The sequence below is a fragment of the Euprymna scolopes genome, chromosome 10 (assembly GCF_053919585.1).
Source record: "Euprymna scolopes isolate OS-2025 chromosome 10, ASM5391958v1, whole genome shotgun sequence".
Taxonomy (NCBI): domain Eukaryota; kingdom Metazoa; phylum Mollusca; class Cephalopoda; order Sepiida; family Sepiolidae; genus Euprymna; species Euprymna scolopes.
In genome coordinates this window covers 20691424-20710947 of record NC_136491.1, presented here as the reverse complement: position 1 = coordinate 20710947, position 19524 = coordinate 20691424, and the positions used below count along the sequence as shown (strand labels likewise).

Here is a 19524-nt window from a genome sequence, read left to right as displayed (position 1 = left end):
CCTGTTTTTCTTTTCCAATCTATCCTTTCATTTTGACGGACCAGTGATGTTGTGAGTTACGTGACGAGTTCCAAAATCGGTGAATTTATTGAGAAAGTCTTGTAGTGTACTGGTGTATATATTATACATCCACCAGTCGTACAAAATATGAAAAATGATTTGAATTGGGAAAGAAAAAATGAATTGCTTTGAGGAAGGAACGAACAACGCGTTTACTTGAATTAAACGAACTAGAATTTATTTCGTGAAGAAACAAGTGAAAGAAAAGGGTAAAACACGTGTTCATGTCCGCGTTCGTCTCTCGCTGTTTACTGGTGGGAAGGAGAAAGATGCGTCTTATTGCTCTTGCTTTTATAATTGTTTCCAGTGGTCTTTTGCGCATGTGTGGATTTCCTTTGAAAGGGAAGTGACGTCGTCCATCTGTGCGTACATGTGCGTACGTTAACGTGTGTGTGTGTATACACGTGAATGTGAGTGTATGTACGCGAATGTGAATATATGTACGTGTGTGGACGTGCGCACGTATGTTTGTGTGCGCGTATGTATATGACAAGTAATATAGCTTGAGATGTGGACGCGTGTTTTTGTGTGAGACTAGAAAAGGCTCCCAAAGTCTACTTAAAACCGTTTCAAAAGTATTTAAGTTTACCCCCTCTTTCTTCGTATCAAACTTCGTTGATTGATTGGTTTGTTTGCTCAAATGTGTAAGACTCCGATGACGTGGGGGTTGTCTTAAATTGTGGCCTGTGCCTCTCCATCATTAAAGCTTTACTCAGTCGGACAAAACCCACCATCAACCAAGCTTGATACGTAGAAAAAGAGGGTATACTTAAATGCTTTTGAAATATCGGTTTTAATTGACTTTCTCGGTTTTAATGAATATTTAGAACTAAATAATGTTTTTCGTATAATAATTCGATTTCCGCTCTTTTGTTTTGGTATTTGAACGAATTATATAGGTGGTGGTTTGGTCCAAGGTGCAGAAATTCTTTTTGTTGCTCGGTGAGGTCGTGGTCTGATAGGTTGATGTAGTTGGTGTGTGGTTTGGGAATATGATGGCTCCTTTGTATCAGGCGTTTAATTTTTTATGTATTTTAATTCGATGGGAGTGTTCAAATTGGTGACGATATCGTTGAGTCGGTGCTGGAGTTCTGTATTTTGTTCTTCAGTGACACAGGCCTTGAGTTTTTGTTTAAGTTCAGCAAGTTCGCTGGTCTGTTTCAGAAACCTGAATGAAAAAATGCTACCTAAATACGCAATATATATATATATATATATATATATATATATATATATATATATATATATATATATATATATATATATCCGCTGTGGTTTTGCCAGGCTACTAATATATATATATATATATATATATATATATATATATATATATATATATATATATATATATATATATATGTATATATATATATATATATATATATATATATATATATATTCAATCAGCGCTTGTGAAAATAAGTTTTATTTTTTGTTTTTTACAAAGATTTTATTAACATTTTTTTATTTAAAATTGTTTTTGTTTTGTTTTGTTTTTTTTGTTTTTTTTGTTCAATTGATTATTTTACCATACTAAAAATATCAGTGTTTGTTAAGATACAGTCGACAGATCGATTTTTTTTTAAATATGCCGTTTTAAGAAAAAACAATATGATGTATTTAATTGTCATATAATAGTAATATTTTCCCCAAAAATAATAATATACCCAAAAAATTAAAAAAAATCATTGAGTAGAAAGTTATTTATAGTTAAAAGTAATTTTTACGGAAAATTGGGTAAAATCGCATTTTTCTTAAATGCTATAAAGTAGACAGAGGGAGGCTACAAACAGGGGGCATAACTCTGAAAGGAATATTTTAGATTACTTGTGTCATGGCTGCAATATTTGTTGTCTATAACGATACCTTTTCTTTCTTTCTTTTTTTCACTAAAAACACAATAACAATTGTTCTACTACTTTTTAGATATGTTACTATTTTCGACATGATAACTAAGTACATAATATTGTTTTTTCTTAAAACGATATATTTAAAAAATCGATTTGTCGACTATATCTTAATTAGCACTAAATTATCTCTTGCAAAATATGCTTATTTTTGCTTAGTTAATGCTAGTTATCTCCCTTGGATTTTTTTACTGAAATGCCATAAATGCCTTTTTATGTTCATTTTTACATCAAGTTAATTGTTACACTTTACATTTTTTTGTTTCTTTTATTTTCAGGGAAGCACTGGGGATGAAAGAGAAATGGCGAAAAATATTTCGAATGGGTAAGCTGTGATTCAACTTAGGGCTTTCTCTAAAGTCCCTCAATAATTACTGACGCCCCTATTACGAATTTGTGTTTGTAGCACGTGACCACGTCATCGGTGGATTTATCGGATGTATTTTCGAGTTCACATCGAAGTCGAAAGTACGATTGTATCTGAGGGACCATTAAAAGTAAATTCAATAGGACCGTCAATTAATAGAAAGGTTTCACCAATCCACATCCTTACATAAATAAAGAAAAATGAAATACGGAAAATATCAACATTCGACAAAGAACACGAAACCGTTGTATTAGCATGAAATAAACAACATTTATTTACGTGTTAGAAATATTAGTTTGAATTGTTCCAACATAAGTGTTTTCTTGTGTGGAATTTTCATAATGAAGGATTAATGAAGCGAGGATTTTGTGGATATAGCATCAGGCTTGAATTACTGACTTTTTTATGATAAGAGTGCCACATACGGGCTTAAGGTCAATGTGACTAGTTTTGAGAAGAACAGTCCATCTATAATATAAATCTCACCTGTCTGTTTAAATGTATGCATGTATGTATGTATGTATGTATGTATGTATGTATGTATGTATGTATGTATGTATGTATGTGATTTATTTTGTATATCTTGCAAAAGCTTTCGACAAAAGCAACGGATTTTCACAAGATTGGTATCGTTTTGAAGCTCGACCCTTCAAACGACAAATATTTAAAAAAATTGGCTAAAAATATTAATTCCTTCACCGGGCACTTTTCTATGGGATGGGGTCGCTTTTTTCGCCGATATTTCTGAAAGTCATCCCCTCTTTTCAATTGACTAGCCTTAATTTAAACATTCGTCACTTCTGGTTTAGCGATGAGCACAACAACAAAGACGTAACTTTTTTTTACGTTCTTTTCCTCCTTCGCGGTACGGATTCGAGCCTGCCTGCCTACTACCACTTTTTTTTTTTTTTTTGCTCCACACACACCTCCAAACACCCGAGCAATGCCGGGCACCCAGGCTAGTAAACCATATAAGTAAATATATGTGCGTTCACATCATAAGAACGGTAGTTCAAAATTAAATTGTTTAAAGGAAAATTGAGGTTCTCACTCAATGTGGCAAGTTTTCACAAGAGTAATAAAGTTCAAGTCTGTCACATGCAAAATCAAGACGGGTGTTTGTACGTCTCCCAGAATGGAGTTTACTTGAACACGTGTTGACACTTCAGAAATTGAAGAGAAAACTGATTTGATTTTTGGCAAGCAAATCTTTATATAAAGGCCTTCTCGAATGTTCCAGCCTGTTTCCAGTATTTATTTCATACGTGAGGGAGCATAACATAGTTCCTTTCTTTTTATGTGTGCGGTGGTTGCATCACGATGTCATGTTCCTACACGTTCTTCATACGCATGGGTGTATCAAAGCGGTGGATCACTGTGAAATGTTACTGCCGGGCAATTGTTCCAGCCAGGCATAGTGGTTGCTACAGATTATTTCTCACCAATATAAATGATTACAACCTAAAAATGATTAAATTTAAAAAGATAGACTTTCTTCACGCAAAGTCCTCTAATGGTTGCTGCGGGCCTGTCAGACTAAGAATCGATTTATTGAAATTAAAGAAAATAAAAAGTAAAACAAATAGTCTTTATTTAAACTTTTATAATAAAAATATATTTATGAAATGAAGATTTTAATACTTAGTCTGACAGGCTCGCAGCAACTATGAAGGGGACTGTGCTAGAAGAAAACCCAAGTTATTTTATAAATCAAAGAGAGATAACCAATAATCAACTAAGGTGGCATAACTTTGATTTAACGTGGTCCTCCTGATACAGTAATGTACCTGCATGTTATTATGCTTAGAAACGGCGCTACATAATTCCAAACCACACGAGTGTACAATGTATTCTGAAAGAGATGATTTCAATAGGACTCGGGATGACTCTTTAATTTTATTTTTCTCTCCTAAAATGTTTAAAATATATATATATATATATATATATATATATATATATATATATATATATATATATATATATATATGTGTGTGTGTGTGTGTGTGTGTGTGTGTGTGGTCCCTATTTTCTTGCCTCGCCATGAGGACAGAGTTATACACAAAGTCGCTTTTTAATGTGGAAAAATTCAAAAAGAAATACTGATTTTGGACAAAAATTTTAATCGCCTCAGAAGGATTTCTCCTTCATTAAGCCGGTCCTGGATATGACCTTAAACTATATCCGATAGTGAGGCCTCAGCTTGTGGGCTTTAGGGAGTGTGGAGCCACCCTTTAATTGCCATTGCTCCCAGGTCCACTTTGACCCGGAGTGGTAGTACCTGTTAGGGTCGCAACTATGGGTTAAATAGAAACTGACTTGAAAAAAACAAAACAAATATATTCTATTAAAAATTTTTCTTCAAAATAACTGGATTCGGCATTAAATAACCTGAAAAGGGTTGATATTTTGTTAAACAAAAACAACCAACCTTCATTAAGAAAGTACAAAAAACAAATATATTATCAGAACAGATACTACATTTTGCTTTTATCCAAAGGATATATATATATATATATATATATATATATATATATATATATATATATATATATATATATATATATATATATATATATATATATATATATATATATACTAGCAGGACCCATGTTGTCCGGTGGAAATATGACCCAAAGTCAGAGCAGGGTTATGGTGAAGTCCCCTCCTTGCAGACAAAAAAAATACCTATGATTATCTAGGGCATTATCATATGTGAGTCCCATAAATTATAAACTATGGACAAACAGTTAAAACAATATTAATACAGAGATATGGCAGCGATTGCTAGTAGTAGGTGACAGTGGCCAAAATGAAAGCATCTAGCTTCTACTATCATGCATTGTCAGTGGCAGGTAGCAGAATCCATTAGCTTTTATTGTTGGCAATTAGTGTTACTTTAGGGTGGTTATTTACCTTTACAACTGTCACTGTCGGAGCATGGTAGTCATCTGTTTACTTGTAGGCACTGGTGGTTACTGGCTTTTAGTGTTGTTTTGAGACATTTGATGGTCACAGGCTGCCTCTGCAGCAATTGTTCATTGTCGGGCACAGTGTCATTGGATTACTCTGAAATGAAATCACCTGTGTTCAATTGTCTGGCAATGTCATCCAATGGCGGGTACTGTAATCCAGCAAGTCTTTGTCTTTGTTGTCAAGCGTCAGTGAATGCCGGTCATGACTGCGTTGTTGTAGATGTTATATCACAACATGTGTTTTGAGCGTATACATAATATTAACCGTGATATATTTTACATATTATGTTCAAGCGAAATGAAAACGTATATGGTAGGTATTGTTTATAGAATTGTTAGGTGTCTTACACGTTAAGACTGGGTGAATAGATAGTAACATTATTATTTCAACAAAGTCCATAATCTTCATAAGTATCTGTTTATTAAATAATAAGAGCCCGAAGGCCGGCATTTTAAGTGACTCTCTTCCAGAAAATATGTCTATTTACACAACAGATATAAAAGTAAAAACATATTTCGTAAAACGCTTAATTACATTCTGTAATGAGCGTATGGGTCATGTTGATAGTGATGCATTAACTTTAAGAAAACGATACACAAGGATTCAAAGTTCAGTGAAACTTGTTAAAACAGTGACGCATGTATTTTAATTTGTAAGTAAAGTTTTTTATTTCGGGTTATGCATCTGATATCGATACCGAGAAAGTTGGTTTCCACGTTTGAGTAAATAACATTCCCTTAATTGAAGAACTACTGGTTCTAATGGAAAGATGTTTGTCTAAGTGCCAGAATTGAAAGGGAACGTTCTGTATTGTCTATTGGTAGGCCAACGTAATATGTAGGAAACTAATGCATTAAAGTAGTGGGATAATGGACTAGTGTTTGGTTGGTAAGTATTACTGTGAATAAAAGCACTGGTGATTTAGAGTTCTGTGAGAGGACTAAATTAAAGCGAGGTAAATATCTGCTACGATCATGGTGAGAAAGTTGGTCAAGGAGAATAAAATGTGAAGAAATGTTTGTTTCTTGCACGAAAACACACTGCAGTATAAGTTTGGAATGGTGAGTGTAGAAGATTTGTATGGGAATTGCCTTGGTTTCCTATAGTATCGGAAGCTTTGACAGAGAATTCGTTATCAAATTATTAATATATACTAGACTACCCGTGACCCGTTGGGTCAGTATGTTATATTAGCTATGGAATTAATGTATAAGCCTGACACTTGTGATGTAAAGAAAATAGTTTTTTTTGACATAATAGAAACATTTCTATGAAAGTATATTAAAATGAAAAAAAGAATATAGATAGATTTCTATGAGTCGTTCTGTTTATTATAATTTATTTTTGAAAAAAAAAATTACATCCATTGAATTATAAGTGGTTTGCCATACTTATAGGTAAATGTGCACTGAACAGATACCATAATACTTTAAGTTAAATTCAAATTTTGATATATATTTAATTTAAGCGTGAAAAAAAAAATACAATTGGGATGCTGAAAACGTACACAGTAAAACAATAAATTTTATTGTCGCATTGATTATTTATTTGTAATGCAATTTAAAAAAAAAACATATTTTCAGGGTTATTTATTTATGTTGGTAGTGTAGAAGAAAATAATAATTTCTAAATAATAACGTTAATATTTTAGTGCGCAGGTCAAATTCTGCAAAAGTAGCGATTTGTGTTTATTTGTTTACACTGTTATGGGTTTATGTTTATGTATGCATGCGCAACCGGAAGTCGTAAACTAGATGTGGGTAACAACACCCGTTACAAGGTCATTTGAGTTTTATAATGATATATATATATATATATATATATATATATATAGAGAGAGAGAGAGAGAGAGAGAGAGAGAGAGAGAGAGAATGTTTTTGACTTGTAATGGGGATATGAGACGAATGGATTCGCCAATCATTTTTATAACCAACGGCTGTGCAATGAAAACGTGCCAAAATTATTATAAAAATTATCAAATTTTGGATTCAATCAGTTCGCCGTTTACTACGTCACGGACCGCATTTAATTCTTGGCCGCCATCTTGGTTACTGATCTGAACTATGCCGTCATCTTGGTTACTGATCTGAACCACGCCGCTATCTTTGTTCAACACAATATCTCAGAACTTAAGAGGTTAACTACGCCACGGACCGCATTTGATTCTTGGTCGCCATCTTGGTTACTGATCTGAACTATGCCGCCATCTTGGTTACTGATCTGAACTACGCCGCCATCTTTGTTCAACACAATGTCTCAAAACTTAACACAGAGACAGACAGAGACAGAGACAGTGAGAGAGAGAGAGAGAGAGAGAGAGAGAGAGAGAGAGAGAGAGAGAGAGATCAGGTTGACAAGAAAGTTCTTGCGATTTTTAACTTTTAAATTTAGTTGAACATATCTCGGCTCAAATTAAAATTTATTAATCAAAATAAGCACCATCAGAATCAACACACGTTTGCCAATGCAAAACAAGTGTATTTTTGCCAGTATGCGTAATAACTGGGACTATGACCACAGAATATTCTTATCATTGTTTTGACTCTCGAGTATATATCTGACACAGTTAATCAATTGAGAACCACATCACTCTATCTTAAAATATATAAGATATTAATTGATATATACTCGAGAGTCAAAATAATGAAAGGAATATTCTATTGACATAGCTCAATTAATAACTATTGTGAAAATTACTGTATGGAATTGTCTGGTTAGTCTACATATGACCAAGTCGCCATCAGTCCAATAACTTTCCATCATAATAAATAGATACAAAATAGCATGTCACTGCTACACATACACTTGACTGCTCTCCTGAGATACATCTTATATATTTATGATGAGTCCTAATGTTTTAGCTAGACAAATTTTCTTTAATCTTCTGATATTCCAGTATTATTAACCTTTTTTAAATAATCGTTTCTGATCATTTTGCATTATTGCAACAGTCAGTTAACATTAATTTCTCGGTGGTAACAACCATTAGTCTTCTCTGAGATTTCAGTGGCAATAAACCTCTCCAAGATCCTAGTTCTTTCCGCATTCTTATAGTGGAGGTCTGGTTGGTGTTCTACGTCTATGTTTTATTTTTCATCTTGACACTTCATGATCATTTTTGTGTGGTACCAGCCGAGACTGGTAAAATTACATGTGCGGGTGGGGGTTCAGTTTATATGATTTATGACAATTTCATTTCCTCTAGCTCGTATGATGTCATATGTTTAGGCTTATTAGCATTTATATTTCTACATGCTCTTGGTTTTATTTCAAAATCTGAGAGAAAAACAAACATAAATTATGGCAATATTTTGATAAAGTTTATTTCAAGGATTTTTTTTTTCTTTAACTCCAGAGCAACGTTTATTCCAGAAGGACAAGAAAAACCAGACTTTTGGAACTGTCTCGGTGGAATTGAACCCTACCCCAGCGATAAGTTAGCCCAGGTGAGTTTATTGGGTGCATTTAAAATCTCTTAATCATGAATTATGAAGGATGGTAGCAATGCAGAAAAATCAGAATGGTAAAAGAATGGAACAAAAACAATCGAAGACAGCATTTGTGTTACGAATCTTCACAAAATCTATTTATTTTTCAAAACATCTTTCACAGTTCAAATCAGTAAACATGAGACTTACTATTAAATATTAATAAAAAAAATATTCTGGATGATGTAACGTCTTTGATAATTTCATGAAAAATACTCTCCTTTCAAAAAAGAATGAAAAAAAGATTTTTAACCCAAATATTGCCTTCCATTGGTTTTGTTCATACTTTCTTTCACCATTCCGGTTTTCTGCATTGCTATCAGCCTTCATAAATAAACTTTTTACCTAAGGATTATAGGAACTTATCTTTATAAATTTCTAAAATTCAATAAATATTTTTAAATATCTAAATTTCTCTAAGGAAAGGTCATCATAGATCAAAATTCTTGATTTGCACAATTTTTTTTCTAATTGTTTGAGATTTTTTACATTTCTTAAAATTTAGATTATTCGAGATACTGTTTTCATCTTGAGTATTATTTTCACAACGTTACAGCCGATGTAACTTCCGACCTTCTTCAGGTGTGTCCTGTCAAACTTGGGAATCTTTCTGTCGATCTCAGGAATCTGCAAGGAATTTTGAACCGAACCCTTTATTTAATCCATACCATACTCTAGTTCCGATACCATACACTAGTTTCATCAGCCATGACTGGGTAGAAGTCCTAAGTAATTTGTAATTATGTTCTGAGTATCGTCCGCATTGAAGATTGAACCTTCAACCGCCAGAAGAGTGTCACAACTGAATTTTACCAAGTACTTTATCCATGACGCCACTAGTCTTTGTTGTTCAAGAACAGTTGGATCTGATAGAGTAAGTTCCAAAATCTCTAGTATTTCGGCGTCGATCCAATTCAAATTCCTCTTTCAACAAAAATTCTTCATGTAGAGTTGATCGTCTTTTAGAAAAGTGCTTGTCAGATATGTCACACTCGTTTTTTTTTTTAATCACCGCTAACATTTGCGAGCCTTGAAAACATCCGTTTACAAGGTTTTATATGTATCTTTAACAATACAAACTTTTTAGAATTCATAGATTAAGCGATGATAAAGATGTTACCTTTAAAAGTCATTATCGTCCATGGAATTAATCCTTTTTTGTTACTCTTCTTGCTTTTGATCATCCTAAGCAAGGCATATTGATGATGATGATGATGACGACGACGACGACGACGACGACGACGACGACTATAATTATGGTGATGGTGGTATTTTTTTAAGGAAGTCACTCCAACAAAGCATGAAGCTACTTGATGTAAGGAGCTAAAAAATACCACCTAAATGTAAAAAAAAAAAAAAATAACGGTAAATGTTTCGTTTAGGTCCACCTCCACAATTTTCTTTAAAAAGACGACATAGATAGGTTTTCGACTATGCTGAATACGAAAATCACATTGAAATATTGCAGAGATAAGTAGTTATCAAGATAGAAAAAAATGCATTATGCACGGTAATTTTGGCGGCCATCTTGGTTTTTTTCCTTCGTGTAAAATTCTGATTGCTTAGGGCGCGCGCGCATGCGCGTAAAAAAATGGCCGCCAAAATTACCGTGCATAATGCATTTTTTTCTGTCTTGATAACTACTTATCTCTGCAACATTTCAATGCGATTTTCGTATTCAGCATAGTCGAAAACCTTTAAATGTCGTCATTTTTAAGAAAATTGTGGAGGTGGACCTAAACGAAACATTTACCAAAATAACAGCCAAAGATAATGTGTCGGATGGATTGATTCCAACCTGTAAAACACTAATTCTTTCCCTCTTTTGTCAGAAACATTGCTCATGGAATGTGAGAACAAAAGGACTAAAAAAAAAAAAAAGGGGAAGCGAAAGTTACGATGTTACTGAAAGCAAACCCAGGATCCACTTTTGTCTCCTCAATTACGTCCAATTTTACCATGTGGGAAAGTTAAGAGTTCTTATCTGTCCCAACAATACCAATGCAACAATGACGACCATTTTATAGAGAGTCACTAAAAACTAATGAATAAATTTATCTAATTTTTCAGATTCCGCAACATGAGCACATCCCTCGTCTTTTCTGCATCATAAATATCTCTGATACCATCCAAATAGAAGAAATATGCAATTTTCAACAGGTAAGTTACACCTTAAGATTTAAATAGATATTAATGTACAAAAATTAGATAAGTATAAACATACAAAATTTAGGTAGGTTCCAGAATACAAAATATAGATAGTAATCAAAATACAAAATTTAGATAAATACCATTATACAAAATTTAGATAGTTATAAATATACAAAATTTAGATATATACCATAATACAAAATTGTAATAGCTATTAATATACAAAATTTAAATAGATACCATTATAACAAATTTAGATAAGAATAAATATACAAAATTTAGATAGAAACCATTATACAAAGTTTAAATAGTAATCAATATACAAAATTTAGATAGATACCATTATAACAAATTTAGATAGTTATCAGTATACAAAATTTAGATAGATAGCATTATACAAAATTTAGTAAGTTATCAATAGAGCTATGACAACAGCATATTCTTTTTATTGTTTTGACTCTCGAGTGTGCATCCCTTGATATCTTATATGCTTTTATATAGTGATGTGGTTCTCTGTTGATTAACTGTGTCTAACTGTGTCGGATAAATACTCGATAGACAAAACAATGATAAGAATATGCTGTTGTCATAGCCCTAGTTATAAATATACAAAATTTAGACAGATATCATTATACAAAATTTAGATAGTTAGCACTATACAAAATTTAGAAAGATAGCTTTATACAAAATTTAAATAGGTATTAATGTACACAATTTAGATAGATACCTTTATGAAAAAATTAGATAGTTATCAATAAACAAAATTTAGATATTTATCAATATACAAAATTTAGATATATATATACAATTATACAAAATTTAGATATATAACATTATACAAAATTTAAATAAATATACATATACAAAATTTAGATAGTTATAAAAATAAAATATTTAGATATATATACCATTGTACCAAATTTTAATAGCTATTAATGTACAAAATTTAGATAGATACAATTATGCAAAATTTAGATAAGAAGAAATATACAAAATTTAGATAGAAACCTGTATACAAAATTTAAATAGTTATCCATATACAAAATTAAGATAGATACCATGATACAAAATTTAGATAGATACCATGATACAAAATTTAAATAATTATACATATACAAAATTTAGATAGTTATCAATATACAAAATTTAGATATATACCATTATACAAAATTTAAATAGGTATTAATGTACAAAATTTAGATAAAATAAATATATAAATATTAAGTAGATCACAGTATACAAATTTTAGATAGTTATCAATATACAAAATTTATATAGAAACCATTTCAAAACATATAGATTGTTATAAAAATACAAAAGTTAAATATATACTATTATACAAAATTTAGATAGATATCCATATACAAAATTTATCTAGTTTTCCATATACAAAATTCAGATAAATACTATTATACAAAATTTACATAGATACCATTATGCGGAATTTTGATAGATACTATTATACAAAATTTAGATAAGTATAAATATACAAAATTTAGATAGTTATCAATATATGAAATTTAGATAGATACCATTGTTCAAAATTTAGATAAGTATAAATATACAGATATATATTTAGATATTTATCAAAATACAAAATTCAGATAGATACCATTATGCAAAATTTAGATAGTTATCAACATACAAAATTTAGATAGATACTATTATACAAAATTTAGATAAGTATAAATATACAAAATTTAGATAGTTATCAATATACAAAGGTTAGATAGATATCATTATACAAAATTTAGGTAGTTATCAACATACAAAATTTAGATAGATACCATTATACAAAATGTTGATAGTTCTCAATATACAGAATTTAGATAGATGCCATATATATATATATATATATATATATATATATATATATATATATATATATATATATATATATATATATATATATATATATTAAACCTTTGTATATAGAAAACTATCACAATTTTCAAATGTATTTATAATCATCGCCTGATTTCATTCAGGGGTAAAAATTAGGAATAGCACTGCACTGTTTAAATATATATTGGAATAAAAAAAAAATAAACCATTACTAGCAGACCGCCCAGCATTGACCAGTCGTAAAATACGCTTAAATTTGATATTTTACTTTATGCTGATGTTGCATTTAATAGTATTATTATCATATCATTATTATTAGTCTTATTATACAGCCAATTCACTCTATATAAATATATATGACGTGTTCCATGAGTTAAATTCGAAACTAAAGTATTTAGTATTTCATTCTTAATCATTGCCATTTGAGCTATCATCAGATTGATTAAAAAAATGTTAAAATTTCATCGACCTTAATGTATAAATGTATCTTCGTGTATGCATACAAAAGCGCTTTACGTCGACTTACATCTGCTAAGTTCCATTTTTTTTTTTTATCACCATTTATCAGCTATTTTTACCGGTTAAAGAACCCCAGGTGCAAATCCTCTATATATCAAGTTTCAAGTCTGCAGACCAAAGATTGATGGAGGGGCTTTGTAGAGATCGTTCCTCAGACAGACAAACAACGTCACTTTTATATATATATATATATATATATATATATATATATATATATATATATATATATATACTAGCAGACTATCCGGTGTTGCCCAGTCGTAAAATATGCTAAAATGTGTTATTTTAGTTCATGCAGATTTCATATTTATTATTATAGAGAAATTTCTCTGTTGATTATCATATCATATAGAATATATACAGTAATGATTTCAAAGGTTAAAAAATATTTTTTTAGTGCCATCAGCTGAAATCCAAAACAAACCATTCAGTCTTCGAGCCTTAGTCGTTATTTAACACTTCAGACTTTATCATTATTGTCTGAGCTATCACCAAAAAGACTCAAAATTAAGCGACTTAAAGCTACAAATGAATATTTACGCTTGCTCAGATGTTAGTTGATTTACTTCTGCCAAGGTCAAGCGTTTGTTTTTTTTTTTTTAATTTTTTATCCTTTAGCAGCTATTTTTACCGGCTAAAAACTAAATCAAAAGTGTTCCTGGGGTCCAACTCACTCTATATATCAAGTTTCAAGTCTATAGATCAAATATTCAGAGCTGGGATTGATAGAGATGTTTTGCGCATATACAGACAAGGTCATTTTTATATATATATATATATATATATATATATATATATATATATATATATATATATATATATATATATATACTCGGGTTTTTTTATTCAAAAGTAATGGACTAATGAATTCAACGAGGTTGTTAGATAGTGCTCAATAAAAAGAGCTGATAATACTTGTTTATTGTTATATAAACATGCTCACATCTATATTTGTAGCAGCAGGATGTGAGCATGTTTATATAACAATAAACAAGTATATATATATATATATATATATATATATATATATATATATATATATATATATATATATATATATATGAAATTTATTTATACAAACATTGATGGCTACATATGTGCATACACGTTTCTGTAATCACCCGCGTTGGGGGATTACGTCTTCAGGCCAACGCGGGTGATTACAGAAACATGTATGCACATATGTAGCCATCAATGTTTGTATAAATAAATTTCATATACCTGCTCTGTTCACTCATTGAGCACTCTTTGGTAGACACATGTTGTTTCATTGGATGTACTTCTAGGAAACTAAACTCTACTGGCTAAAAAAACTAAGTTGCTCAGAAATCCACACAGATGATTTGTTTATAGTGGTGAAGGCTTTGTGTAGAACCAACCATATTTTTGGTATTAATGCTAATGTTTGTCGGTAAAGATGACTGCCACAGGACAGAGTATACAGTAGACTGCAGGTTTTTACATCAGAGTTTGCTTCTCCTAGAAGCATGTCTTAACGTAGGTAGGGGGTGGGGGACATCTCTTCCAGTGAATTAATGCACCCCAGATGTCAACATGGAAATTTCTATGACTTGGCACAGTACATACAGCACATAACCTTCCCAAAAGGTCACCCATCTGGTACTGGCCAGACTCAATGTTGCTTAACTTCGGTTTTAAACAGTTCACATCTTGTAAGTAAAAAGAATTACTCCAGCTGAGATCGAAACCAAAACCTAAAAACAGTGAGTCAAGTACGATAAACATTAGACCATTTTGACACGATCTTTAAAAAGTGTTTTCAAACCTACTTATTCTTAACATAAAGAACCTGTCATGTGAACGATTAAAAGTTACATAACAGCATATATTTGCCTGTATTGGAAATGGAATTCTCCACGAATATAGACAAATATATGCTGTTATGTACCTATTTGCATGTATATGGTCTGGAGAACTTATCTTTATAACGAAGCATATAAACCTATAAAAAATATTTATATTCTAGTATTGAGGGAAAGATAAACAACCCAAATGAAAGAATGACAACCATCAAAATTAATTTTATATATAGATATGAAAACCTTTGCTGCTGCAATTACGTCAGACACCGAGGTAGAGTGGAAAATATAACTCCCAGTATACCACCCTTATTTCAATCATATAAATAAGCCTGTATATCTGTTCACTGACTGTTAATTTAACCATGTGGACATATATTATTAATAAACAAATAAATAAATAATTTAAAAATGAGAAACAAATGAACGGATAAAAAAAAACGAGGAATAAAATTAACAAATAAATAAAGCTTGTCAATAAAATAGATGAATAATGAAGTCGCCACCTGAAAAGAAAAAAAAAAAGACCTAAGAAGGAAAGTAACGGCGATGAGGGTATAATATTATTTCAGATCAAAGCAAAAACTTAGGCCAATAAACAACCGCCAAGTTAAAATAATACCAGCACCTCCCTGCTGCAACAGCTTAACCACAGAAGATCCTGCTTCCCTCTTCTTCCTTCACCCTCCCACCGCTACTCCCTTCCTTCACCATACCGCCCTCCAAAACCCCTACCACTCACATTCACAAAGTATACACCTCACTTTCTTCCAGAGCGTAAACCACACCCGAATATATTTTATAAAAAATGAATGTAATCTTGACTCTCATTTCAATATCGCTCCTTTTTTGGTCTGAGGAAGTGGTATCATTGAATTAGGATTACACTGAAACATGTATGCATATATGTAACCAATAATATTTGTACAGGGTGGGGCAGAGCAACTTGCTTATTTGGAATATCGATTATTATTTAATAAGCAACCTGCTCTGCCCTACCCTGTATAATAAACAGACTATATATATAAAATATTTTAAAAAGAATCTCTCGCAGTTGTCAGTAGCCGAATGGTTCAAATCCTTGCTAATGAAGCCAGATATGACTTCTGTTGCCAGGGTTTGAATCCCTCGACTGGCGTTAATTGTGGCACCCTGTACTAATGATTCCCGAAAGGATGGAACACTAGTGTCTGTAGGTATTTAATTATTATAATAAATAGTTATATATATATATATATATAAATATGTGTGTGTATGTGTGTGTGTGTGTGTGCGCGCACGTGCGATTATAATAATTCTTGTATAATGTGATATTGCAGCATGACCTCGTCCCAGATGATATTATGCTGTTGGATACTTGGGATTCCATTTTCTTGTGGATTGGTAAAGAAGCTCAGTATGACTTAAAGAAATCCGCTGTGAAGGCAGCATGTGTGAGTAATCCATTTCTTATTTGTACTAATTGAATCTGCCGTTTCTTTAGACCCTGGTATTTCTAAGTGAACATTTGGAAACTGGTAACTGTTTTTTTTTTGTTCTTTTTTTTGCTCGTTTATCTTTTCCATACCGTTATACAGGGTGGCCACTTAAAAGCAGCCCGATCTCTCTAATCTTTCTCTTAACGACCAACTGACACCACAAGACAAAATGCAATTCTTTTTCCAACAATATGGCGCTACATGCCACACACCTCACAGATTATTGACATGAGTTCATGACATGTTTACGGAAGAAAGAACAATAAGCAAAGTGTTATGACCACCACATTCCCTGGACTTGTCATTATGTGATTTTTATCTTTAGGGTTTTTTAAAACAAAAAGTTTATACAAATAATCCTCACAATCTAGACCAACTAAAGAAGAACATTTCAAATGTTATCCGGAGAGTCACCAGAGAAGATCTACAGGCAGTATCTGCAAATGATGTTAAACGTGCCCAGAAATGCATGGATGTCAACGGGGAGCACTTTCAGCATCTTTTATAACGCTACAGGTAATTTAAACAGTAAAAGGATGTTCCTACTCGATACAACATTTTTTGGACTACTTTTTAGTGAGCCACCCTATATATTGGAACCCTACATCGGTAGATAGCGATTATGTCAACTAGTATGAATTTCAAAAGTGGTTCATTAAATGCATGTTAGATGGACCCCAATGCACCTGGTGTGATTGATGTGGAGTTCAGAGGCCAGCTCCTGTTATAACCTTAGTTAAAGTGTTACAAGGAAAACAGTACACGGGATTAAAATGCAAACAAGTTATCAAATTTAACAAATTTTCATTACTAATGATTATTATATTGTCCAATTTCTACTGTACACTCTTTAACCCTTATCCTTGAGTGGCCTCTTGGCCTTGATAATGAGTTGATACCTATGAAAAAAAAAAAAAAAAGAAAAAGTTCAATGTGAACAAGTTCTAATTGAATCGTCCCCCTAAGTAATCCAAGTTTCAAAATTCCCACTGTTTACTATGCTAAAATCACAATGACTAATGTATACCTATTAACCCTTATCCTCGAGTGGCCTCTGGGCCTTGATAAGTGGTGACACCCTTGTAAAAAAAAAAAAAAAAAAAAAAAACATACAAAAGTATTAGTTTGTTCGTCTAGCCAACCAACAAGCTCTGTTGTCTCTCCCAATCTAGACTCTACATTAATGCTTTGTCTTCCGGTATTTATGTGTATGGATCAGTTCATTTCCATAAAATTCCCCTCTCACATATGTTTCCAACAACTTCTGACAACTAAGCCCATCTCCTCTCGTCTGCTTAGGTGGTTTGGATATAAATCTAGAGCTAGAATTCCCAAAAGCAGTCTAAGTCATTATAACCAACGTTCTGGTAACAGAACTGGAACAATGTTTATAGGCGGTTTTTTTTTTTTTTTTTTCAATAGATTATTCCAGTGCTGCATAGGTTGTTTATACTTATGAACACATATTTTAAGTTCTGGATAGGTCACTCCAACTTCACTTCGTAACACTGACAAAACATGGCACATAGTAGTTTACTAATTAATACTGCCTCTGCCTGTCTGGTTTAAGATGTTGAGAGTAGGGAGTGCTGACCTTGATTAGATCTTTAATTAAACTTATTGATTTAAATAGTCCAAATCTATGTCAGTATTGTGTAACTAATGATCAGAATCTGTTTATCAATATATATATATATATATATATATATATATATATATACATATATATATATATATATATTCTCACATATATATATATATATATATATATATATATATATATATATATATATAGTAATTTATAAAATATATATGGCAATTAAGCTACACTGAATATTCGGCGTTTCATCCACTCTCCATGATTCGTCAGGCTTATATATATATTCTTATTTTTTAAACATTTTTTCGTTTCAGGAATATTTAGAAACAGATCCATCTTGTCGACCAACGGACATCCCGGTGTATCGAGTGCACCAAGAACACGAACCACCAATATTTACTGGATTCTTTGAAAACTGGAATGAAAATATGTGGAAGGTAAATTTGCGCTTTTGTTTTAATATAAGACAAGCAAAAGTCCTTTTTATGAAATAAAGAAGAAAATAAACTTAGTTTTACGTTTAATATTGTGTGAAAGCATCCAGAAAATACTTGGCACACTGTTAATTGGACCATTATTCTAATTTTGTCTATGGAAGTTTCTATGTTTTTTTTTAATTTTTTATTTTCTTTCTTTGAAGATTTTAACGTTGAGTGTGGGCAGTCAAACCAGCTGCCAACATTCCCCTGCTTTTTATTGAAACCGAGAGCTCTTTTTAGTATCCTCTATGTTCCCTTAAGTTCAATGGTCTGAACTTCTTTTGCACTTGGCTCACCAGGAATATTAGTTAGGTAGGACTTCAGGTTCTTCTTCATAAGCCCTGTGGCACCTATAATAACTGGTATGATTGATATCTTCCTAAGATTCTAGTTTCTTTTCATATCATACATGAGATCTTGATATTTGGTCTGTTTCTCTCTTATTTGCAGATGTTTAACTAAATTTTGTTTTCGACTAAAAGAAGCAGCACAGACTGTACAAGAATATGGCTTTTCCCTTTTTTGTTTTGTTTTTCTTCAGTCGAAGTTCTCAGAAATCAAGGGACCCACAACCTGGGTCTAACACTTGAACTCTATATGATATACATAGATGTTCAAATGTTCCATTAAAGTTCTTTATCTCTCAAACACTGAGTTAATAAAGAAATTGAGAACATAATTTTCCTCTTCCCAATTAACCATTTTTATACGTTGTAGTATATATTTCGTTTTGGTCTTTTGGTCTTACTGGATTCCAGGACAAGAATTCATCTAGTCTGGTCGAGTGTCACACTTCGTGCTGTTATTTGGGGTAACACCACTTGGAGAAAGTGCACC

At 31.8% G+C, this 19524-nt stretch overlaps 1 protein-coding gene across 2 annotated transcripts in view; it reads left to right on the top strand.

Moving 5' to 3' along the window:
* The window catches only part of LOC145285846 (advillin-like), a 186889-nt gene that overhangs the window by 155117 nt on the left and 12248 nt on the right, over nucleotides 1-19524 (top strand). For both annotated transcript variants that reach the window (XM_080134287.1, XM_080134288.1), the window contains exons 19-23: nucleotides 2246-2292; nucleotides 8663-8753; nucleotides 10866-10955; nucleotides 16450-16563; nucleotides 18523-18645. In XM_080134287.1, coding sequence (XP_079990413.1) covers nucleotides 2246-2292; nucleotides 8663-8753; nucleotides 10866-10955; nucleotides 16450-16563; nucleotides 18523-18645 — 465 coding nt within the window. The remainder of the gene's footprint in view (nucleotides 1-2245; nucleotides 2293-8662; nucleotides 8754-10865; nucleotides 10956-16449; nucleotides 16564-18522; nucleotides 18646-19524) is intronic.